Source organism: Podarcis gaigeae (genome assembly GCF_964106915.1).
Source record: "Podarcis gaigeae genome assembly, chromosome: W".
Taxonomy (NCBI): Eukaryota; Metazoa; Chordata; class Lepidosauria; order Squamata; family Lacertidae; genus Podarcis; species Podarcis gaigeae.
This window is the reverse complement of record NC_139695.1, coordinates 17,303,843-17,329,179: the sequence shown is the minus strand read 5'-3', so window position 1 is coordinate 17,329,179 and position 25,337 is coordinate 17,303,843. Positions and strand designations below refer to the sequence as shown.

Below are 25,337 nucleotides of genomic sequence, written 5' to 3'. Positions count from 1 at the left end.
TAGGCAAATATCAAAAGAAAGTAGGTAAAGGCTCACCCCCTCTTTCCATTCTGTCAAACCAGCATCTCAGATGATAGTCCCTTTTCCAATCGAGTCTTCTAAGTCTTCAGAGGCTGAATTAATTAGCAGAAAAAATCCTCCCTCTTCATTCAAAGAATGTCCATTATTTAAATCCAATTTTTCATCTTAAGAAATGAAGACTTGTCGCTCGCGGAGACAGCTTCAGAGAGTACCAGAATCGCGTGGTGGCTTTCCATCCAGCTCCCCCCAGCCCCTTATTCCCTCTGGATTTGGGGCCAGGTGTTGGGCGACTGTGGATGAGACTGTTTCCTCTCGCCCTGGAGGAATTTGGGAAGCTGATCACTCCCATCTCAGCCTCTAATTGCCTGTGCGAAACAGAGATGATGGAATTTCAGCCATCTTCCATGGCAACGAGCCAGAAGTGCCTGTGTTCCCATCTTCTTTCAGCCTGATCTCCCTGAGCAAGACAGGAAGAACGGGATAGAAACATAACCAATATTCCGCACACAATCGCTATCAAGCAGCTCTAACACCAAGGGAATATCAGACAGGAGTGCTTTTTAAACTCCCATATTACAGTTTAAAGCTTACCTCCTCCTGCACACCTGCTGTATTTGTCAACTTGTTTCCATCCATGATAGTAATTAAAATCGAGGGGTCTAAAAATAATGGGTTCCTTCCCGACAGAGAGGAGGGAAAATATATCCGTGTTAGCATTTTAAACATAAAGGATCCTATTATGAATGCCGGTGTGGTTGCTCGAGAGCAAACAGGCAAGACTCCCCCTGGTCTTTTCAAGGCTTTATTATCTGTCCAAAACATTCACAATGCAGATCGGCTCAATTCCATGTCTGCTCAGTCGCTAGCAGAATCTGGGAGTGGGCGGTCCTTAAACTTTCCCCAGCAGAGTAGTCACTTGACCCCCTTCCTACGTCTCCCCTCTGCGTGTAAGCCTACTGCGCAGAGAGGGCGTGGGCAAAGGGGGACCTGCCTCCACCCCGCTTTGCTCAGGTTCGGTGTTGCGGCTCTCCCTTGCATCTTCCGAGCCCTGCATCCCTTCCCCACTGGAGGCGTGGCTTCCCTCCTCCCCGGAGAAAGAGCTGCTTCTCGGCGGCTCCCTGTAACCCAACTGCCCTTCCACCTCCTGCCTCTGAGCTGATGGCAGTTCCCTGACATCCACCCCCTCCTCAAGACCCCCCTCCCCGTTGGTGGGGTCTCTAACAGCCTCTCCCTCCTGGTCGTTGGTAGGAGAGGGAGGAAAACTCTGGAAAGAATAATCGTCGTCCTCTGTGGATTCAAAAACTGCTTCCCATCCTCCCGTGTTCCCCCCAGCCGACGGGAAGTCCCAGTCAGATTCCTCCCCCTCAGACAACCCCCCAACTTCGTCCCAGGGTCCCTCCTCCTCCCCTGAGGATGGAAAGCCTACAAAGTCCCCCTCGTCGTCAGTGGGTCCGAACACTTCATTCAAGAACCTCCCTTGGGGTTTTGGCTTGTGTGGGAACAGAGCATGGAACTCCTCCACCAGATATTCCTCTGTGATGGAGCCTGCGGGAACCCACGTGTTTTCTGAGCTGGGTTCCCCCTCCCAGGCCACCAAGTACTCTATCTAGTGCCCTCTCCACCTGGAATCAAGTATTTCCGTTGCTTCATTAGAACATTCCCTCTCCTCTACGTGTGGATGGGTGGGCACCCCTTCCTCCCTTCCCGTAGAGCTGTGCCCCTCCCTGTAAGGCGAAAGTAAGGACCTATGAAACACTGGATGTATTCTCATGCTGTCCGGCAGTTTTAGCCTGAATGCCACTGGGTTGACCTGATGGATTACCTCAAAGGGCCCCAGCTGTCTAGGCTGCAGTTTTTTGCAACCCCCCCCCCCCCATAAGGGCAACCCCTGGGATGACAACCACACCTTGTCCCCCATCTGTATGACCTCTCCTGGCCTGCGATGCCTGTCTGCCTGCTTTTTATATACTTCTTTAGCTCTTTCCAGGTTTAATTGTAGCTGCCGGTGCAAAGCCTCCATCTCTTCTGCAAACTGCTCTGCAGCCAGAACACTCCATTCCTCCTCCCCCCGTCCTGGAAAAGCCCTGGAGTGACACCCGTAGTTGGCCATAAAGGGACTCATCCCTGTGGACACATGTTCAGCATTATTGTATGCAAACTCAGCCAGCGCTAATTTCTCTTTTTTATATATAATAATTCTTATTAAGATTTTCCTTTTACAAATTCGCCATCTCAAACATTATTCACAAATTTCACCTTTTTGGACTTCCACCGGCTTCTCCACCAATCATCCATATTTTCCATTTTTACGCATTCTCTATATTTAGTATTGCCATTTAATATTATCCTTTCAATTCTATTTCTTTTTTACAATACATCTTTAACCTTCACAGAGCCTCTTTAAAACCCACTAGCATTGTCTGTTCATCACATATGCTTTTCAGATAATCTGTAAACTTTCCCCAGTCCTCGATGAACTTGTGATCCCGTTGATATCTGATCTTCCCAGTCAATTTGTCCAATTCTGCATAATTCATAAGTTTCATTCTCCACTCTTCAAGGGTCGGTAACTCCTCTTGTTTCCATTTTTGGGCCATTAATATTCTTGCCGCTGTTACTGCGTATTGAAAAAGTTTGTGGTCCCTTCTATTTATCTCTCTTCCTATTATTCCTAACAAAAAGGCTTCTGGTTTCTTTACAAATGTGTATTTAAACATCTTCTTCAACTCATTATATATCATTTCCCAGAAACCCTTTACCTTCTTACATTCCCACCACATATGGAAAAACGATCCTTCTTTTTCCTTACATTTCCAACACTTATTACAAGTTTTAAACATTTTTGCTAACTTGACCGGTGTAATATACCATCTATATACCATTTTCATAATATTCTCCTTTAACGCAGTACATGCAGTAAATTTCATATTTTCATTCCATACTTTTTCCCAATCAACCAATTGTATATTATTACCAAAGTCTCTGGCCCAATGTATCATAACCGACTTTACCTCCTCATCCTTCGTTTGCCATTCCAACAACATTTTATACATTTTTGACATTCTCTTATACTCATTATTTATTATCTCTGTTTGAAATTTCGATTCTTTTTCTGTATATCCACTCTCTTTAAAATCCTTTTTAAACATTTCATTTACCTGGAAATAATGCAACCAATCAAACACATATTCTTTTACTTGTTCATATGGCTTCATTTTCCATTTCCCCCCTTCTTTAATTATTAAATCACCGTAAGTAATCCAATTCCCTCTCATATTAATTTTCTTTACACTCATAACCTCTAATGGAGACAACCAGTGTGGGACTTTAGGTTCTAATACATTTTTATACCTACCCCATATTTCTATTTAGGATCTCCCGAAGATATGATTCTCAAAACCCTCATGACTTTTCTTCTTCTCCAACCATAAATACGCGTGCCATCCAAATCTGTTATCAAATCCTTCTAAGTCTAACAGTTTGTTATTTTTTAATTTTATCCATGCCTTCAACCAACAGAGACAAGACGCTTCGTAATATAATTTCAAGTCTGGCAGGGCAAAGCCTCCTCTTTCCTTCGCATCTGTTAATAACTTAAATTGTATTCTAGGCCTTTTACCCTGCCAAATATATCTTGAAATTACTCTTTGCCACTCTTTAAAGATCGTTGTCCCTTTGATTATAGGAATCATTTGAAATAAGAATAACATCTTTGGAAGCACGCTCATTTTGATCGTTTAAATTCTACCCCAAAAAGAGAGTTTCATCCTTCCTCATACCTCCAGATCTTTTTTAATTCCATTCCACACCGGTGTATAATTGTTTTGAAATAAATCAATATTTTTTGAAGTTAACCATATTTCCAAATATTTTACCTTCTTCGCCACTTCAATCCCTGTTTCTCGTTGCATTGCTTCTATTACACTCTGGTCCATATTCTTAACCATTACTTTGGTTTTTTTCTTATTTAATATAAACCCGGCCACCTTGCCAAATTGTCCAAATTTCCTCTAACACCTCATTTAAAGTTTTTAGAGGATCTTCTATTGTTATTACCAGGTCATCGGCAAAGGCTTTAAATTTATATTCTTAGTTTTTTGCCTTGCCATTTGACCTGAATAGCAATTATTCTTCCTTCTTCGTCCTTGAAGATTTGCTGAGCTTCAATTTTTCCTTACATATAATACAACCCCTCTCTTTTTCCCTTTGTCAGAAGATATGTATTCATTTCCTAATCTGTTGTTAATCAAAAAAAATCTATGTTTCCTTACCACGTGTGTCTCTTGAAGACAAATAATATCCAAGTTTTTCTTTTTAAAATATTGTTCAATTTTGTTTCGTTTTTTCTTGTCGTTCATTCCATTAATGTTCCAATTCCATAATTTCAACGCCATGGTGAACTCCTGATTAAAATTAATTTAAATTATTTGTTCTTTATAATCTATCTTCTTCTTGTTCTTCCTCTTCTTGTTCCTCATCAGTCTTTTCCCTGTTCTTCTCCTCCTTTTCTTCCGGATACTTCCCCCCTAGAGGACCTACTCCTCCCACTGCTCCTCCTCCTTCTTCCTCCTCTGCTGTTAATTCCTTGTATCGTCTCTGGAATTTACCTGTCTCCTCTGGACTAGTAAGTCTGTGTTTCTTGCTTTTGTAAACAAAGGAAATTCCTCGCGCTTCACTTCCTTAATTTCAGCTCTTGTCTTCTTCATTCCTTCTTCCAAAGATTGTGTTCTTTTGGATACTTCTTTAATTTGACCCTTCAATTCCTTTACTGTCTCGTCAATTTTTTGGTCCATTTTCCCAATTCTCGTATCTACCTGTTCAATTCTCGTATCCACTTGTTCTAGTTTGTCCTCTAAATTCTTTTCACTTTGCCTAATTTCTGCAAACATTCTTAATATTTCTCCTTTAAAATCCGATTCCTGCTTTGATCCTCTTCTGTCTCCTGGTGTTCCTCCCTCCCCTCCTTTCTTCGATTGGTGAGACATTCCCACAAATCCCACCACCACTTCAACCAATCTTATGTAGACCTAACCCCAAATACAAATATATCCAATTGAGTTCGAATTTTATAATTTTTATATTATAAAATTTATAATTAGTCTTTTGTTTATTCCCACTTCAAATTTCCACTTTCGAAGCTTGCAGTGTCTTCAGCCCAATCCGATCTGTAGATTTAATAAATGAATAGTTGGAGACACAAACCAGGTGAATATATTCTTCTTGCCACCAATTAGGCTAATCATTTTAAAAGACACGGTATTCCAATTATAATCCAATTTATACTCCAATTTGTTCCAGTTGTGCCCCCAAGAAATTCACTCTCCACCAGCAAACACAAAAAAGAAAATTAATTCAAAAATTTGAGGTTCCAAATCTTCTGCCACCAATTGGGCTAATCCTTTCTGATCCTTTATAATCAAATTATAATCCAGTTTATAAGACACTTTTTCTTTTTTCCAATTTAATTTTATAATCCACTTTAATGCAGAAAAATTTGAAAAGTTTTATAAATTTTCCATAATTATATTGATTAATTTAAAATAGTCTCCAAATAAATTGTATCCAAAAAACAAGGAAAAAATAAAATAAACAATATAATCCTTCTTGAAGGTAGGCCTCACATATGTTTAAATTAAAAAAACCATCCAAACAAATAATTCCCAAAATCCGTTGCTGAGGAGAGAGGGAAAAACCAATAACATCCAGCTCCCACTAGAGGGACAAAAACAGCAAATCGGCAAAGTCAGGGAGAACAAAGAAGAGCAAGCGGAAGAAAAAAACAAATTGTAATTTTCCTTTTGTCCACAAGGGGCCGAAACTCCAAAAAGTTAAGAGAGCGGTCTCCAAGTCAATTTTTTTTTAGGGATTTCCCAATAAAAAAATAATAATAGTAAATTTGTAATCCAAATTATAGGTGACCAGTAGATATGTAACTCAAAAGATGTATGCAGAAAAAAATCCAATTAGAAAGAAAAAAAACCTTCCGTAGTTACCAAAAGGCAAACAAAAGAATAAGCAATGGAGTCGGAAGCTCTTCTTCCGTTGCACAGTTTTTTTAAAAAAGTGAAACTGGGATCGATTTCTCTATCTTTTTCCCTCACAGTTACAAAGAGGACCTTCAAAGTTCCAAATTTAAACCCTCTGTTCCCCCTTTTAACTTGGATTCTTCTTATGTAACTTTATGTCTTCTAAAAAGTTAGTTTTTAACAAGTTAAAAGGGGGAAAGAAACAATAGCTGCTAGTGGCAACTCACTTCTCTTTTCTCCGGCTTTGCTTGTATAATGCGTTCAAACTGATTGCAGATGACAGCCGATCTCGTATTTATGTATTTCTCATCCGGCTCTTCCTGATATTAAAATCCACTTCTTTTTAGCCATTTAGATCCAAATTTCTTGTGATCGAGAATTAAGCGCTCCCCCTGCAAGCTCGGGGCTTCGTTTTCCGGAGGTAGCTATGGCTTCCCTTCAGCCCGCTCTCCCTCTCCGCCGCACTCTTCGCTCCTTTTGGGAGTTACCTGGCGGCCGGGTGGTCTGCGTTTCGGCTTCCACGGGAACCTGAGTGTCTGGACACCCTCCAGACACTACTTCTGGGGGCCACTGCGCCCTGTGGCACCCCTAAATCCTCTGAAAAACCCGGGATTCTCCGCTCGGAAAAATCCCCGCTTGCGACGGGGTCGCTCTCAACCGGAAGTCGCAGCCAGTGCTAATTTCTCCACCCAATCATTCTGCCTCTGACCGACGTAGCAGAGTAAGTACTGCTGCAATATGGCACTAGCTCTCTCGGCCTGCCCGTTGGTTTCTGGGTGTCTTGCCGTCGAGAAGCTCACCTCTATCTGTAATAAGCTCATGAGTTTACACCAGAACCGTGAGGTGAACTGTCTTCCGCGATCGACGACCACCCTCAATGGGACTCCATGCAGTCAAAAAATGTGGAAACGTGGTCCACGAACAGCTTGGCAGTCTCCTCGTCTGTCACCGGATTGGAGCATGCCACGAAGTGACACATTTTGGTCAGCAGACCTACCACCACCATCACCGCCGTCTTACCTCTTGACCTGGGCAGATCTGTCATAAAATCTATGGACACCACCTCCCAGGGCCTCCCTGGTGTCAGTAAGGGTTCCAGTAAACCCGCCAGTGCTGCTCTTGGCCCTTTGGCCCTCTGACACCTGTCACACCCTCGGACATATTCCCGTACATCCTCCCTTACCTTGGGACCAGGACTACCTGGTGACTAGTAACATGGTCTTATGTTGCCCAAAATGCCCAGCTGTGGGGTTGTCATGGAGCTGTCGTAGGATTTTGACCCAGGGGCGCCGACTTATAAAAAATATTGGGGGGGCCCATACTGGGGTCCTGCCCCGGGAAGTTTTCTAAGATCCGCTCCCGGCCCGTTGCTGCTGCTGCCGCCCGCCTCGTGGCCCCCTCGCCAGCTGAGGGAGGGAGAGAGACCGAGAAGGAGAGAGATGCGTGGTGGGCAAGGCAAGTGCCCGCCGCGCCGCGCCTCCCACCGCCCCTCGTGCCGGCCGCCCCCTCCCCTCCCTTCTCCGCCCGCACTCGCTCGCTCGCCCTCCTCACCCCAGCTCTTGGCCGTTCGCCCCAGGAACTCGCCGCTGTTGGGGTTGTAGATGAACCTCCGCCACTCGGCCATAGACTGGCTGAAGGGCTTCTCCTCCTCCTTGGCCATAGCGCGCGCGCGAGAGAGAGAGAGAGGCTGGAAAGAGAGAGGGAGCTTGGCGGTTCGCGGGCGGCGGTTTTTCCCCTGCCGAAACAACAGCGGCTCCTCAGAACCGCTAAGTAACTCTCCCTCAGGCGCCCGGCGGGAGAGCAGAAGAGAGGAAAAGGAAAGAGGGGCTGGGCCAGTCGCACGCACCGAGCAAAACTACTCGCGCCGCCTCTTTTACTACCGTAATAATTATTTGTTTTAACTCATTACTGAATGTATTTTAAAAGGTAACTATCATCAAACAAGGAAAATAAAAAATACCAACATAATTTTGTGATTTTACAAAGCATAATATAACTACCGTATTTTTCGCTCTATAACACGCACCTGACCATAACACGCACATCGTTTTTAGAGGAGGAAAACAAGGGGAAAAAACATTCTGAATGAAACAGTGGATGTATCATTTTTGTGCTTCATGCTGTGGCCACAGACATGTGATCTGATGGTGAATTTGGGGTGACCCAATGCAAAAATCCTGAGGATCCATGTGGATCCATGTTTTGTAACCACGTTTTTGCACCATTGCAGCCCCAGGCAACAGTGGGTGCGTGATTTTGGGGGGGCAGGCTGTAGCCATGGACATGCTATGTGCTCTGATGGTGAATTTGGGCTGACCCAATGCAAAGATCCTGAGGATCCATGTGGATCCATGTTTTGTAACCACGTTTTTGCACCACTGCAGCCCCAGGCAACAGTGGGTGCGTGATTTTGGGGGGGGCAGGCTGTAGCCATGGACATGCTATGTGCTCTGATGGTGAATTTGGGCTGACCCAATGCAAAGATCCTGAGGATCCATGTGGATCCATGTTTTGTAACCACGTTTTTGCACCATTGCAGCCCCAGGCAACAGTGGGTGCGTGATTTTGGGGGGGCAGGCTGTAGCCATGGACATGCTATGTGCTCTGATGGTGAATTTGGGCTGACCCAATGCAAAGATCCTGAGGATCCATGTGGATCCATGTTTTGTAACCACGTTTTTGCACCATTGCAGCCCCAGGGAACAGTGGGTGCGTGATTTTGGGGGGGCAGGCTGTAGCCATGGACATGCTATGTGCTCTGATGGTGAATTTGGGCTGACCCAATGCAAAGATTCTGAGGATCCACGTGGATCCATGCATTTTAACCACATTTTTGCACCATTGCAGCCCCAGGCAACAGTGGGTGCGTGATTTTGGGGGGGCAGGCTGTAGCCATGGACATGCTATGTGCTCTGATGGTGAATTTGGGCTGACCCAATGCAAAGATTCTGAGGATCCATGTGGATCCATGCTTTTTAACCACATTTTTGCACCATTGCAGCCCCAGGCAACAGTGGGTGCGTGATTTTTGGGGGGCAGGCTGTAGCCATGGACATGCTATGTGATCTGATGGTGAATTTGGGCTGACCCAATGCAAAGATCCTGAGGATCCATGTGGATCCATGCTTTTTAACCACATTTTAAGTGGGGAGGGAAGGAAAAACACAGAAGGGACACGGAGCAGGAGAGGGGTGTGCAGAGAAGCAGCTGGCTAAGAATGCAGGAGAGGGGTATAACAGGAGGAGGGAGGAAAGGAAGGCAAAAGTTTTCCCTCACCTACCCACCCAAGTCAGCCAGCTCGCGCGCTCTCTCTCGCTCTCTCTCTCTCCCTCCTGCACGGAGCACAGAGACACACTCTGCTTTCCCTCTGCCTGGAGGGGAGGGGCTTTCCCTGCTCTTTGTTCCGTTTGAGCAAACACAGCAAGGAAACAGAGCAGGGTGGGCAGTAAGACCCTGAGGCAGAATGCCGGAAAAATACGGTAATAATTTTCTTAAATTATTGGGGGGGCGGAGCCCCCCCAAACGAATTTTTGAGGGGGCTCGGGCCCCCTCAGGCCCCATGGAGTCGGCGCCTATGTTTTGACCCTCAGTGGCTCCCCCGGTACATACAGCGCCCCTTTGTAGAACAAGAGCCCTCTTTTCTCCTCAAAACTCCCTTTCCCCCCTTTCCATCCTTAATTTCCCTAATTTTAGTTTAAGGGATCAGGAACACAGGAAGGTCCGAAGCCAACAACGACGTTGCTCCCGCAACCTGGGACCGGGCTGACTAGGCTTTTATCCTCTTCTAAGGCCGGGGGCGGTCCCGGCCCCCAGGAGCCCCGCCTCCTCTGGCCTTAAGGCGAGCACTCCTCCTGGGAGCAACCAGTTCCCTTCGCCTCTCTGCCCTAAGCCTCTGCAGATCAGGAGAGGCCGAAGGGTTACTGGGCCCTGGAGGAGGCTCACCTGACGCCACTGAGTCCTCAAGCACCTCTGGGGCCAGAAGGGTTTCACCTGGGGCCAGCTCTTGGTGCTCTGCCACAGGTGCAGGCTCTTCAGCATCTAGGCCTTGCCCCAGTTCAGCCGGCCCTGGAGGCGGGGACTCCTGTGCAGGCTGGGATTCCTCTGGTTCATCCTCTGAATCGGAATCCCAGGCCATCACACCATCCCCCCTCCCAGGCCCCCCCCCCCGTCAACCGAGGGTCCGGACCCGGCTTGCCGGGGTACGTCGCATGGAACTCTCGGAGGCAGGCAGGTGTGTGGACGTTGGCCGCTGGTTCCCAGGAACGGTCCTCCGGTCCGTACCCCTTCCAGTCAATGAGATACTGCAGCTTTCCCCTGCGGTATCGGGAGTCCAGGATGCGTTCCACCTCGTACTCAGGCTCTCCCTGAACCAACACTGGCTGCGGTCGGGGACGGTTCGGCTGGAACCCGTCGGGTGGGGCCACCGGACTCAGAAGGGACCTGTGGAAGACCGGGTGAACCTTCAGGGTTGCGGGTAACCGGAGACGGAATGCCACAGGAGAGACTTGGTCCACGATAGGGAAGGGGCCGGTGAAGCGGGCGTCCAACTTCCGCGAAGGTCGAGAGGGGTGGAGGTGGCGAGTGGAGAGCCAAACCAGGTCACCGACGCGAAGTTCCGGCCCCACCTGGCGGTGGCGGTCGGCCTGGGCTTTGTACGCTTCCTTGGCCTGGTGCAGTTGCTCCACCAAAAGCTGTTGCTGGGACTGGAGCTCTTGTAGCCACTCCGTCACCGCCGGGACCGCGGAAGCCGGCAGCACATCTGGAAACAGCCGTGGATGATAACCGTAACTGGCCTGGAACGGGGTCTGCTGGGTGGACGCATTCACCGCGTTGTTGTAGGCGAACTCCGCCAATGCCAGGTGGTCAACCCAGTCATCCTGCTGGTAGCTGCAGTAACACCGGAGGTACTGCTCCAGCACCGCGTTCGCCCGTTCCGTCTGGCCATCGGTCTGTGGGTGGTAGGCTGACGAGAGGCAGACCTCTGTCCCGAGAGTCTGGTGTAATGCTCGCCAGAACCGGGACATGAACTCAACGCCCCGGTCGGACACCACGCGCTCAGGTAGGCCATGCAGGCGGAAGACATGCTGAAGGTACAGCTGAGCGGTTTCCTTGGCTGTGGGTACAGATGGGCAGGGGGCGCAGTGCACCATCTTGGTGAAATGGTCGGAGAAAACTAGAAGGCAGGTACAGCCACGAGACGGGGGTAAGTCCACTACAAAGTCCAACGAAACCGTGTGCCAAGGGCGTGGTGGAACTGGCAATGGCTGAAGTAGGCCGGGGGGTCGCCCGGTAGGGCCCTTGGCGCGCCGGCAGACCTCACAACCAGCAACGTAGCGAGCCACGTCAGCCTTCAGGCGGGGCCACCAAAACTCACGACCTACCAGATGGGTGGTCCGATACCGTCCAAAATGCCCCGCTGCTGGGGCATCATGAGCCATCCGGAGAACCTCCAGCCGCAGTGGCCCTGGCGGGATATACAGACGACCGTGGTGCAGCAGAAGGCCCTGATGCAGGACCAGCCCCGGATACTGAGGGCTGGACCCCTCAGCCAGCTCCCGGAGTCATTCCTGGGCCCAAGCGTCGACCCGCTGCTGTTCCCGCACCCGAGCCTGCAGTGGCTCCGCCTCCTGGGTGGCCAGGAATGCAGCTGGAGGTAGGATCGTGGTGGGTACTGCTTGCTGTACCGTGTCTGCGTTGTCTTCAGGTTTCCGGGACAGGGCATCCGCTTTCTGGTTCTGAGAGCTAGGGATATAGCGGATCCGGAACTGGAACCGGGAAAAGAACAACGCCCACCGGATCTGTCTTTGGTTCAGCTTGCGGGTGGTCTGGAGGTACTCCAGGTTCCGGTGGTCGGTTCTCACCTCCACCGGATGTCGTGCCCCCTCAAGATGGTGGCGCCAGACCTCAAAGGCCACCTTGATGGCCAGTAGTTCCCGCTCCCACACAGTATAGTTACGCTCCGCTGGTAGGAGCTGGCGGGAATAGAAGGCACAGGGTAAGAGTGGCGCTTCAGGTCCATTCTGTTGAGACAGGACGGCACCGAGAGCCGTACTGGAGGCGTCGGTCTCCACCACAAAGGGTCGAGAGGGGTCAGGGTGTTGTAAGATTGGCACCCTCTGGAAACAGGCCTTCAACCCCTGAAACGCCTCCTCTGCCTCCTTGTCCCAGGAAAACGGCGTCTTTGGGCGCAGTAGCCGGGTCAACGGGGTGGTGCGATGAGCATAATCTGCAATGAAGGTCCGGTAGTAGTTGGCGAACCCCAGGAAACGCTGTAGGTCCTTGCGGTTCCGGGGTGCCGCCCATTCTCGAACTGCTGCCACCTTCCCAGGGTCCATCCGCACCCCATCTGGAGAGAGCCGGTGACCAAGGAAGTCCACAGTCCGCTGATGGAACTCGCACTTGCTGAGCTTTGCGTACAAACGGTGCTCACGCAAGCGCTGCAGCACGGTCCGGACATGTCCCTCATGGCGAGCCGGGTCACGGGAGTAAACCAGTATGTCATCCAAGTACACCACCACGTACTTGTCTAACAAGTCCTGGAACACGTGGTTGATGTAGCGTTGGAACACAGCAGGCGCGTTGCACAAACCGAAAGGCAAAACCAAGTATTCGAACTGCCCGTACCGGGTCCCAAACGCTGTCTTCCACTCATCCCCGGCTCGGATCCGAATCAAGTTGTAGGCCCCCCGGAGGTCCAGCTTGGTGAACACCTGTGCCCCTTGCACCCGCTCCAGCAACTCCGAGATAAGGGGCAAGGGGTACCGGTCTGGGATGGTAATTTTGTTTAGGGCTTGGTAATCATGGCAAGGGCGGAGTTACCCACATTTCTTCTTAACAAAGAGCACTGGTGCCGCGGTAGGTGAGGTGGAAGGCCTAATGAACCCACGCTCCAGGTTCTTGCGCAAGAAGTCCTGCAAAGCCTCGCGCTCTGGCTCTGTTAGAGAATATAAGCGACTCACTGGTAAAGGCGCTCCGGGTTGGAGGTCTATGCCGCAGTCAAAAGGCCGATGCGGCGGCAGCTGGTCTGCCCCCCGTTCCTCGAACACGTCCTGGTAGTCCTGGTACACGGCTGGGAGCGTGGGTGCTGCCTCCTCCGTGGGCGCGGCCGCCAGCGTCTCGGATTGAGCATGGGAACACGGGTCTGGGAAGTGCACAGTCCGTTTGACCCAGTCAATCTGAACGTTGTGAGCTACCAGCCAGTCCATCCCGAGCACTAGGGGGAACCGGGGCATAGAGGCAATGTCCAAAGTTCGCAACTCCCGGTGCTGCTGGAGACACAGGACCAGGGGCTGGGTCTCCTGAGTAACGGCACCCGAACGCAGGAGCCGTCCGTCAATTGCCTCCACCTGTACCGGTTCTGGCTTGTTCCGAAGTGGCACCTGATGATGAGCGGCAAAGGCAGCGTCCATATAGGAGCGGGTTGCCCCCGAATCTACCAGAGCGTGGGTAAGAATCCAGGGCCCACCTGGAGGGTAGAGACGCACCGGAACCATGAGATGTCGCAATTCCACTGGCGAGGGCCCCTCTTGCATGGTTTGGGACCCCAGGTTGCTAGGGCCTTCGGCTACCGAGGTTGGCGGTTTTCCTGCGACTGGCATCTTCTCGGGACAGGATCGGGCGTAATGTCCACTCCCACCGCAGTAAAGACACAGGTTCCCCTCCCGACGCCGCGTCTTCTCCGAGGGGGAGAGGCGAGGCCGCACAACCCCGAGTTGCGTTGGCTCGTCCGGCAACTCAGCTGTGGCCGTGGACCTGCTGGGAAGGACTGGAGCCAGGAGCCGGGGGTGCTGGCGGTCCCAGGCCTGGCGACGGTCCTCCAACCGATCGTCTATCTGCAGGCTCCGCTGAATAAGGGCGTCCAGCGTGGTGGGACGATCCATCATGGCCAGCTGGTCCAGTATCTCATCCGAAAGCCCCTCAAGATACTGGTCCCGAAGTGCAGAGTCATTCCAAGACAAGTCTTGCGCCAACAACCGAAATTCCATGGTGTAGGCGGCCGCAGTAGACTTGCCCTGTTTCAAACGCCTAATTGCCCGGTTGTGGCCTGACTCTTCTTCTGGGGGTTGCCGAACGCGGTCTCCAAATGGTTGCAAAACCCCATATAGTCTGCCAGCAAGGGGGAGTCTTGGCCGCCTGGTCCTTTAACAAACTAATCAAAAAGTGCACCTTGGTGCGTTCGTCAGGAAAGTTCCGGGCTCGCCCCTGAATATACAGCTTGGCCTGGGCAAGGAACATGGGAAAGCTGGCCGGGGCCCCATCAAATTTCTCAGGCAAAGCCACTGGGTACTTGCCAGGAGCCGGGGCATCGGCCCCAGGAGCCGGTAGGGCTTCCAAGCGCTGCTGAAGTGCCGTAACCGCGTCGCTGAGCTGCTGCACGGTGTGAGTCAAGGCCTGGTTCTCCTGAGCCAAAGCCACCAGCGCAGCAGCCTGGTCAGCCATGGCCTCTGGCTCTTCCCGAACGCACCCCAACAAAGGGGGAGTGTGGGTGTGGCGGGAGCAAACTGTGCTGGTCCCGGGGGTAAGGTACCGTGGGCGTAAGCAGAGTCCACACGAAGAGGGGCGAGGTCCGAGGCGGAGAGCCGGGCGGGGAACAGGAACGCTGGAACAGGAGACCGAGCAGGGAACAGGAACACCGGATGATCAGGAACAGGAGGCCGAGCAGGGAACAGGAGCACCGGATGGTCAGGAACAGGAGGCCGGGCACTCCTGTGCAGGCTGGGATTCCTCTGGTTCATCCTTTGAATCGGAATCCCAGGCCATCACACTCATCGTCTCTGGTGAGCCCAACCAGTTCCTCCTCCCCTGTCAGTGCTCCCCCACATGACCATCTGTCCTCTTGGAACATTTGTCTGGCTACAGACGGTCCTTCCCCTTCCATGTACTCCGACTTCCTGGAAAATGTGTCCGCTCTCACGTTTTCCCCCTCAGAGACGTACTGTATCTTAAAGTTATATTGTGAGAAGGCCTCCAACCATCTGACCTGTCTCTGGTTGAGCATGCACGCTGTGCACCAGTTTTCCAGGTTCTTGTGGTCCGTTCGGACCTGGATCTGGTGCTGAGCCCCGATCAAAAAGTGTCTCCACTGCTTAACAGCCGCATATATGACTAGCAACTCTTTGTCATAAATAGTGTAATTTTGTTCTGATTTGCTCAGCTTCCTGGAGAAAAAGGCACAAGGCCTCCAGTCCTCCCCGGGCCTTGCTGCAACAGCACTGCTCTGATGGCTCGGTCGGAAGCATCCATCTCCCCCCTCAAAGGCTTCCTAGGATCCATGTGTAGCAGCTGTTCCTCTGACACGAAGGCCTTTTTCAGACTTTCAAAGGCCTGCTGTGCTTCCCTGGTCCATGCAAACTTCTTGCCATTGAGACAATTGGTTATGGGTGCTGTTAGGTGCGCAAAGTCCTTGATAAACTTCCTGTAGAAGTTGCTGAACCCTAGGAACCGCTGCACATCCTTTGTCTTGGGGCTCTTCCAGTCCAGCACTGCTTTCACCTTCTCCGGGTCCATGGCCAACCCCTTGTCCGACAGTTGGTACCCCAGGAACTCGACCTCCTGAGCATTTCTCCAGCTTGACCCACAACTGATGCTTCTTCAATCTCTCCAGCACCTGCCTGACGTCTTTCACGTGTTGTGCTTCATTTTCCGAGAAGATTAAAACGTCATCCAAAAAGACCACGCAATTCTTGTACAGCAGGGGGCCCAGCACGTGGTGCATAAAGGCTTGAAAGCAGGCAGAGCCCGATTGCAATCCAAACGGCATGACGAGATATTCAAATGCCCCAAGGGGGGTGAACATGGTCGTCTTCCATTCGTCTCCCTCCCGCACCCTAATCAGATTGTACACCCCCCTGAGGTCCAGCTTGGTAAAAAATTTACCTTGCCTCACTTGTGCCAAAACATCGTTAATTCTGGGCATGGGGAAGGCCATGGGTTCCGTCATGGAATTTTGTTTCAACATTTTCTTTAGTTCTTCATGCACCGTGTCCCAGAAACCTTTGATTTTTTTGGCAAGACCACCATATATGTACAAGTGTCCCCTCCACTTTGTTACACCTCCAACACAGATCTGATTTTACATACATTTTACATTTTTTGGCAAAAAGCAGTGTCCCCAAATGAGTACTTGGACTTGTTTTGATCAACAGGGTTTTCCTTTCTAAAAAAAAAAAAAAGCTCAAAAGCTTTGATCTGAACCCCTAAAAAACGGGCTTTCCTCCATCCTAATATATATATTTCCTTCCTTTTGATTAACCTTGGCAGGATGATTTGTGCTACTTAGGTTATAAATGGTTAAAAAGGGAGGGATAACAAAGTACGAAAGAGACTAGAAGTGAAAAAGAAAACCGTGGAAAGCAGGAAGGAAGTCAAATTGAAGGAAAGAAGAATGGAAATATGTATATATATATATATATATGCAGGTTTTGGTGTCCTCGGGTGTCTTCCCGTGTAAAAGTTGGGGTGTCTAGGCGACGTTTCGACGAGGTCTCACTCGTCATCTTCAGGCTGGTGCTTTCGGCTTCTTGTTACTGGAACAGAGCGGGATCTCAATGTTTGAGTTCCTATAAATACTGTAGAGGGGGTGTGGTGTCTAGCCTCCAATGTTCTGGGCAGAGAGGAAGTTCCCAGGCTAGTGTGCCTTTTCTTCTTTTGTTCCTTAATTACTTGAGAGATACCTTGAGTGATTTCTTGAGTGATATCCTGAGTACCACTTAGGTGGGTCATTAGGTGTGGATTAGTTGCTAAAGTCTTTGTGTCTTGACCTCTTGAACTTTGTGAAGAGTTTTCCTGAGAAGATGGCTGTATTGCACTTAGTTGTGCTTTGGCTTGGCTTCGTGTATAGGGGCGAGCTGTGGTTTTGTGGCTTGTGTCAGCCAGATCTGTGTAGGGATTGCAGGGGGGTGCAGCATCCGGAGGTGCCACCATGGATTGGCTACTGGATGGTGTCAGTAATTCATCTGTGGAGAGGGTCTGGGTTTGGGTCTGGTGTGGTTGATTGGTGTTGGCGTTCTGTGTGCCTCTGGATCTGGTGTCAGTTTTTGTGGGGAGGGCTAATTTCCAGATGTCTGGCAAGCGGGATGTGTCGTCACGCTTGTTCATGTTGTGAGGGTGTTTCTCTATCTCGATGGCTTCCATGATTATTCTCTTGTGGTGATGTTCCGTGTTAAAGAGCAATTTGGAATCTGCAAAATTAATTTCGTGTCCTGTTTCTTTCATGTGTTGGAAAAGAGAGGAAGTTTTTTCTTCTTTTTTGACGGCATTCTTGTGTTCTGCGATACGTGCATTTATTCGTCTGTTTGTTTGTCCAATGTACGTGGCTGGGCAGACTTTGCAGGGTATTTCATAGATCCCTTGGTTTTCCAACTGGATTTTATCCTTGGGGTTTCTGAGGATATTGGCTATTTTTTGGTTGGTGCAAAAGGCTGTTTTGATATTGTGTTTATGGAGGATTTTGCTAATTTTATCTGTAGTGCCCTTGATATAAGGAAGGAGGGCCATGCCATTGTTTTCTTCTGTGTCTTGGTTTTTGGGGGGTGTTTCCTTTTGGATTAGCTTCGTAATCCTGTTTTGCTGGTATCCATTGGCAATTAACACATTTGAGAGATTCTGTAACTCAGTTGTCAAGTGGTCTTTGTCAGCCAGGCGTTTGGTTCTGGAGATGAGAGTCTTGGCTACGGAGTTTATTTGTGCAGGGTGGTGGTGTGATTGTGCATGTAAGTAGCGGTTGGTGTGTGTTTTTTTCTGGTAGATAGTGTGTCCTAGGGAGCCATCAGGTTTTTTGTAGATTAGGACGTCAAGGAAGGGAAGTTGGTTGTTGGCTTCTATTTCCATAGTGAATTGTATTTTGGGGTGTAAGTTGTTGAGATGTGTGAGGAAGCTATCCAGTTTTTCCTTCCCGTGTGGCCAAATTACAAAGGTGTCGTCAACATATCTGAGCCAAAGTTTGGGTTTGTGTTCTGACTTGTCTAAAGCATTGGTTTCAAAGTGTTCCATGTACAGGTTTGCGATGACCGGTGAGAGGGGTGATCCCATAGGTGCTCCTTCTATCTGTTTGTATCTTTGTCCATTGTGGATGAAGTACGTGTTGGTTAGGCAGTGGTTGGTCAGGTCCAAGATGTATTCGGGGGGATTGTATTTGTTTTGAATAGCTGTCAAGGCTTCATTAATGGGCACTTGTGTGAAGAGAGATACAACATCGAAGCTCACAAGTAGGTCATTAGGATGTAGGTTTTGCTTCTTTATTGTTTCTATGAACTGGAAGGAGTTTGGTACGTGTGAAGAGATGGATTCTGCATAGGGCTGAAGTTGCTTGGCGAGAAATTTAGCGAGATTTTGTAGAGGTGAGCCTATGGAGCTGACTATTGGTCTGAGTGGTGTTCCTTCTTTGTGTATCTTGGGGAGGCCGTAGAGTTTGGGGCATCTGGATGATTTTTCTCTGGGGATGATTCTTAGCTGGATTTCTTCACTGATAGGAGAGGCTTTTATTTTGGATTTGGTGGTTTTTTCCAGATAGGTGGTGGGATCTGTTTTTATAGGTTTGTAGGCAGGATCTTGGAGTAGCTTTGATAGTTTTGCTTGGTAGTCCGATGTGTTCATCACCACTGTGGCATTACCTTTGTCTGCTGGGAGAATGATTATGTTGTTGTCTTTCCTCAGGTTGGTGAGTGCTTTCTGTTCTTCTTTGTGTAAATTGCTTCTGGGTGGTTTGCTGGAGCAGAGGATGTTGGTGACTTCAAGTCTGATGCTTGAACCCCCCTGCAATCCCTACACAGATCTGGCTGACACAAGCCACAAAACCACAGCTCGCCCCTATACACGAAGCCAAGCCAAAGCACAACTAAGTGCAATACAGCCATCTTCTCAGGAAAACTCTTCACAAAGTTCAAGAGGTCAAGACACAAAGACTTTAGCAACTAATCCACACCTAATGACCCACCTAAGTGGTACTCAGGATATCACTCAAGAAATCACTCAAGGTATCTCTCAAGTAATTAAGGAACAAAAGAAGAAAAGGCACACTAGCCTGGGAACTTCCTCTCTGCCCAGAACATTGGAGGCTAGACACCACACCCCCTCTACAGTATTTATAGGAACTCAAACATTGAGATCCCGCTCTGTTCCAGTAACAAGAAGCCGAAAGCACCAGCCTGAAGATGACGAGTGAGACCTCGTCGAAACGTCGCCTAGACACCCCAACTTTTACACGGGAAGACACCCGAGGACACCAAAACCTGCATTCCTGTACCCGTGAAAATCTACGAAAGCATATATATATATATATATATTGTTCAGTATTCTTTCATTTTTTTGTTTTTTTTGCTTTTTTGTTATGTGTTTATGTTAATAATAATAATAATTTATTTGTACCCCGCCCATCTGGCACTCCGGGCAGCTTCCAACCAAGATTAAAAATACCTTAAAATGTCACACATTCAAAATTTTCCTGAGCATATATATATATACACACTTTTGTCCAATACATTCGAGATGAGTATGAAAGACGGCCTGGAGCTCCTAAGACAGGTAAGCTTTGAGCAAAACCACCAGCCAGAAGCATTTTCAGCTTAAGGATGCTCCTGCCCAACAAAACACAAATGTTCACTTAAAAACTCAGATATATAAGCTAGGCTCTAAATACCTCCTTAAAACTCATATAAATAGCTGAGCCTGTTGACTACCGACAGTTTCCAACCCCTATAGTCTTTATTTGTACTAGCTAACAGGACCAGTGGTCAGGGATGATGGGAATTGTAGTCCCAAAACAGATGGAGAGCCAAGTTTGCGTCTAATTCAACCAGTATCCCAAGAAATGGCGCACTGCGCCAGGATGAACATCTGCTGAACATCTTTTAACAAGGAGCATCAAGGTCAGGCATGGCCTAACTTGGCCCTCCAGCTGTTTGGGGACTACAACTCCCATCATCCCTAGCTAACAGGACCAGTGGTCAGGGATGATAGGAATTGTAGTTCCAAAACAGCTGGAGGGCCAAGTTGGGCCATGCCTGCCTGGAGGCATGGGGGTGCAAAGTGGGGATGTTTTACAGATGATGATAATGATAAATAACAATAAATTATATGTATATCCTGCCCTCCCCAGCCATAACCATGCTAACACCAAAATATAAATACATTAAAACAGCGGGGGGGGGGTGTGTGTTCAATGTGCGTCTTCCAAAACTGGGAGCGGGCTCGCGCATGCTCGGGAAGGTCACCTCAGGCGGAGGGAGCGCAGTCTCTGAGGGGGTGCGTGTGCACGGGGACTCGCAAGGCCACGGCACTCGACGGGGCAGGGGGGCCCGTGCGCACCTTCATGAAAAGCTCGACAGTGCCCTTGGCCACATCATGGAGGCGTACGTGTCGATGAGGAAGAGTAGGATCAGCATGGTCCTCCCAGGGAGACCCGGCCGGGGGGGGGGGGCAAGGCAATGAAGGGAGGCCGCAGCTGACTTGCCCACGCCAGGGCGCTGCTGCTACACGTACGACCTGCTTCGCTCGAGCCGCGCGGACGGACTGAGAGGCTCTCCGCTCCTTCTGGCGGAGCATGAACCGAACGCCGGAGCGCCATTGGCCACCAACGAGGCTACGGTCTGCATATGCATGTGGGGCAGGGAGAGGGCAAGGACTGTGACCGCCTTGGCCCTCTCCCCCCTCCCTCCCACCTCTCCGCTTCTCCTCGCATGATGCAATTGTCATATGTCTTGCGGGCAGGCAGGAGGGGGCAGGGCTTGGAGGGATGATTGATGGGTGAAGGCGGGGGAGGCAGCAGCATTAGTGCCAACATGGTCCAACTCGGCCCTCCAGCTGTTTTGGGACTACAATGCCCATCATCCCTAGCTAACGAGCAGTGGTCAGGGATGATGGGAATTGTAGTCCCAAAACAGCTGGAGGGCCGAGTTTGGCCCGCAATTCGGGTAGGGCATTGCGGGCAGCCCGTTGGCGCTCACCAAACCCAGTGGGGTTTCCTGGTAAGAGGAGGACGTGGGATCCCAACCAGAAAAGGTGGCAATGACCTCCGAGTAAACGTGCATAGGCAGTGCCGGATTGACGTATAAACTCAACAAGCTCTAGCTTAGGGCCCCCAAAAAATTAAAGGAAAAAACTGGATGTACATTTCCAAAATAGAACATAAATAACAAATAAAATAAAGCCTACATACAGCAACAGTGTTTTGTGTTGTATTGGCTCTTATTTTGTTAAGTGCAAATGGCTTTAGATACCTATTAGGTCCATCAATGACCATATAGCATAGACATTTAAAGGGCCCCATTACCTTCAGTAGCTTAGGGCCTCATCAAACCTAAATCCAGCCCTCCCTCTATCTATCTATCTATCTATCTATCTATCTATCTATCTATCTATCTATCTTTCTATCTATCTATCTATCATCAGATTTGATGAAGCAAAGGGCTGTGAGGGCCGACCAAAGGGCCGACCAAACTTGTTGATCTTTTTTTAATATTGAAGTTGTTGAGGGTTTTTTTTAGTGTTGAAAGAAGTTGTTGTCCCTCAGACCTTGTGACGGGCCGGACTATATTTTGATGGGGGGGGGGGGGACAAATTACTATTCCCCATAAATAACCCAGAGATGCATTTTAAATAAAAGCACACATTCTACTCATGTCAGTGTTAGGATTTCTGCCCTGTGTTTGCAGTCATGGGATTGGTTTTATCACATGACAGTGTATGTTTTCATTCCACATTGTGGAAAGTGACGGAGACAGGATGTTTTGGTTTACTGTGTTCCGTGATGTAGGGCTATTATCCTTTGTTCTCTTTCTTTGCTGTTTGATGCTGAAGAGGAAGGAGCTGAGTCCAGATGCTTCGAGTGTATTATATGTAAATAAACGTAGTTTAGCCAAAAAGCTGTGCTATTGAGCCTGTCACGCAAACTGCCAACCCTCTGCTAGTCCTAAAGTGTGCTGATGCCTCTTGGTATCAGTCGCTGTGATATTTGGGCTGGAGAAATCTTTTGAAGCTCCCGAACGACTGAGCAGGAGAGAGAGAACATGCCAGTCAGGCATGTGTCTCTGTTGGGTGCCTACTCAAGTGTAGGGAGTTCCTGAAAATGGGCCCAGGGATCGGGGCCACAAACTCGGTGCCAGCTGAAGGACCAGGGGCTGTTTTTGTCCCAGTTGGTGTCTCCTGGAACTGGCAGCATGACGCAATCTCCGGACGGAAGAGCAGCTGCAAAGGAGTCTGTGTGAGTATAGCGAGAGCCTAAAAACAAAAATAAATAGGCTGGACTGTTTTTGTGCTGATGCCAGCTGCTCACGCACTGTTTGATTTGTGACTATGTTTTCCTGGCTCAGAGTAATCTCTGGAATCTCTGGAGTGGAGATGGAGCAGGACTGGATCCCAGCCCCTGAGTTAAGTAGAGGGAATGGGAAAAGCTGCTTTTCGAGAGACAGAATAGCTACTTGATGTGGCAAGCCTTTGCCAAAAATGTAGCCCTTGATTTATGTGCTACAGAGGGAGGACATTTCCCGATGCTTCTGATTCATTCCCTGAGAAGAGAAAGGAGAATGGGGAGTTGTTTTGTTTGTTCCCGAAGCTGCAAAAGCAGTTTGAGCCAATGGGCAGTGTGTGTGCGGCAGGAATTGAAGCTGTGTCACGTTGGACACATCAAGATGGCGGTGGTTTGCTGACTGGGATGCCAGAGAGGGCTGGATTTGCTCTCTCTGACGCCCACATGGAATGGGAAGCAATGGCCAGAAGTCACACCCAGGGGGAGACTGATACAGTATCCCAGATGATCGTGCAGAGCTCTGGAAGTGTCATGGATGTTCTTGTTGTGTTCCTGAAACCAAAAGCCCTACAGATCGGAGGCATTTGGAGGAAGAATGCACAATGGGAGTGTTTCCTGTTTTTCCATGTTAATTTTATGTATTTTTAAAAATCACCATGGTATTTAACAACGACATCTCTTGTCCTTTAGAGGAGAAATGGAGAATTGCAGAATTTTAAATACCTGTCGTCGTCACCCTTGGCTTCGCTCAATTTTGCTTTTAACACTCTTCCATTTCCTTCTGGTCGTGAGGGTGGGGGGCTGGGACGGGTCTCCGAAGTGGAGGGACCGAGGGCCACTCTTCATCAAAATGGGCGGGGTATAAATAAATTATTATCAGGCCCTGGCCTCAACTGTCTGCACGTGTGACCTTGGGGTGCGGAGCACACTCCCCCTCACAGATAAGGCCACAGCTGTCTGAACATCTTGCCCTCTGTCTAACCTTTTGCAGTCTTAGTAGTCTGCCATGCCCTGTCTGTGACCTTTGTCTCCTTCGTCATATATTGTGCAAGGGGAAACTGACGCGGTGGAAACAGGTGCCAAAATAACTTTGTACCACCCCACAATCTTGGGACTGAAAGATGTGTAAAGGTCACAGCCCAAAATGCATCTGCCTGAGTTTGCATATTGTGCCAATAAAAGGAGTCTCCACAGAGCTAGCTGGCAGCTTGCTTGTGCACAGCTCACCTGCATTACCAACTCCTGCCTCATGTCCTTCACTTCAAATAGGCTCAGTAGTTGAGACCACAGCACCACCCACGTCCTCCTTCTGTAGTAGGTCTTACCCATGGGTAGGCAAACTAAGGCCCGGGGGCCAGATCCGGCCCAATCGCCTTCTCAATCTGGCCGGCGGACAGTCCGGGAATCAGCGTGTTTTGACATGAGTAGAATGTGTCCTTTTATTTAAAATGCATCTCTGTGTTATTTGTGGAGCATAGAAATTTGTTCATTTTTTATTTATTTTTAAAATCTAGTCCAGCCTCCCACAAGGTCTGAGGGACAGTGGACCGGCCCCCCATTGAAAAGGTTTGCTGACACCTGGTTTTACCTGTAAACATCAGGCATTAACCACGCTTGAAAGAAGGGCCACAAAGAGAGGGGTTTCACTTTTCAAAACTAGGTGCATTCAATTGCGTATTTCATTATGACGTGCTCTTTGCAAGATTCGTTTCGGTTGCATTTGTAAACAAGGAATCTTGCAGTTGGAATGTGTGCTTCTTGGAACCTGCTTCCTCCCCACCTACTATAGCAGGCATGGCCCAACTTGGCCCTCCAGCTGTTTGGGAACTACAACGCCCATCATCCCTGACCACTGGTCCTGTGAGCTGGGGATGAGGGGAGTTGTAGTCCCAAACGTCAGGAGGGCCGAGTCAGCCTATGACTGTATTATAGCACTGGTTATCTATTTGCAAGCCAGAGCCAGCAGCCGGCTAAGGCAGGGAGGTGGGTGAGCCGCCTCCTGCCGTCAACGGCACCCAGTGTGGCACAAGAATGCCCCGTCCCTGAGGAGGAAAGCGCTGCCGTGGAAGGGAGAGGGAAAGAACGTGTGCACACTGTGATAAACGCCGTAAAGGGTGTGTGTGCGATGTTGTGTTTCTCTATATGAATCCTCCATTCCCATGAATTAACATGTTTTGCTTTATTCCTAGAAACTAAAAATGCAGAAGGCAACTTCACAGGCCTTCTAAAGTACTTGGCTAACACCTTTCATTCACTTGGGTGAAATAAGGTTGCCAAACAAGTTAAAAAAAAACACACCAGGCAGGGTAACCGACAATAGATTCAGTTTATTCAGCAGATGCAGTCAGCAATACAATGTAAAGGAACATGCCTGAAGAAATGGAAATGCAGGGGGTTAGCACAGGAATTCCAGCGGAAGCCCAGAGACATTCTGAGTCAAACAACTTGATAATGACTCAGCATAATCTGTTTCTGTTAAAAGGAAGGCGTAGAGACATTAGCCAACTATACAGAAAGGAATGGCACCAGAGCAGCAGGTAGTCTGTTCAACAGGAAACTGCACCCAAATGAGTTCCTGGTATTGGCTATTCCCTGTATACCTACCTGTCATCATCTAAGGAGAGTAAACACACAACAAACATATTACCGGCCCCCTGTAAATAAAAGTAGCTGAGGGAAACACTTAATAGGAAAAACGGCGCTACCGCATCTAGTAAATGGGTAAAACCAGATGTCTGGAAAGGATGTGTATTCAAATGATCTGTCAAAGTCTAACCAATCAGTTGGCCGTGCAGTTATGGCAGTTGAGAGCTCTTTCGGCTGAAAGAGCCCTTGTGCTTTGAAGTTGGGGAGACCATTAGAGCGTCGCTGTTCCCCGGAAAAAAACCTCAGATCAGGCGTTCTGAGGACCTGGTGTTCCGGCAGGTGCATTTTAGCGACTCCCCTGCTCCCCGGTAAGCTCATAAGAGCCCCAAGAGCGAGCGGGGTGGGAGACGCAGCACAGCAGAAACGAGTGTGCCCTTCAAAGCAGCGAAGCTCCGAGACTG

At 49.0% G+C, this 25,337-nt stretch overlaps 1 protein-coding gene and 1 long non-coding RNA gene across 2 annotated transcripts in view; both read right to left on the bottom strand.

Moving 5' to 3' along the window:
- The window catches only part of LOC310836019, a 463,755-nt gene that overhangs the window by 86,269 nt on the left and 352,149 nt on the right, over positions 1-25,337 (bottom strand). The window lies entirely within an intron of this gene.
- LOC310836046 (uncharacterized protein) lies at positions 15,364-19,282 on the bottom strand (the record flags this gene model as incomplete). The annotated part of the gene is made up of 3 exons (XM_083720981.1): positions 19,173-19,282; positions 17,546-18,646; positions 15,364-15,680 (listed from the first exon to the last, which is right to left on the bottom strand). The coding sequence occupies exons 2-3, from the start codon at positions 18,639-18,641 to the stop codon at positions 15,364-15,366; spliced, it is 1,413 nt and encodes a 470-aa protein (XP_083577107.1). The 5' UTR covers positions 18,642-18,646; positions 19,173-19,282.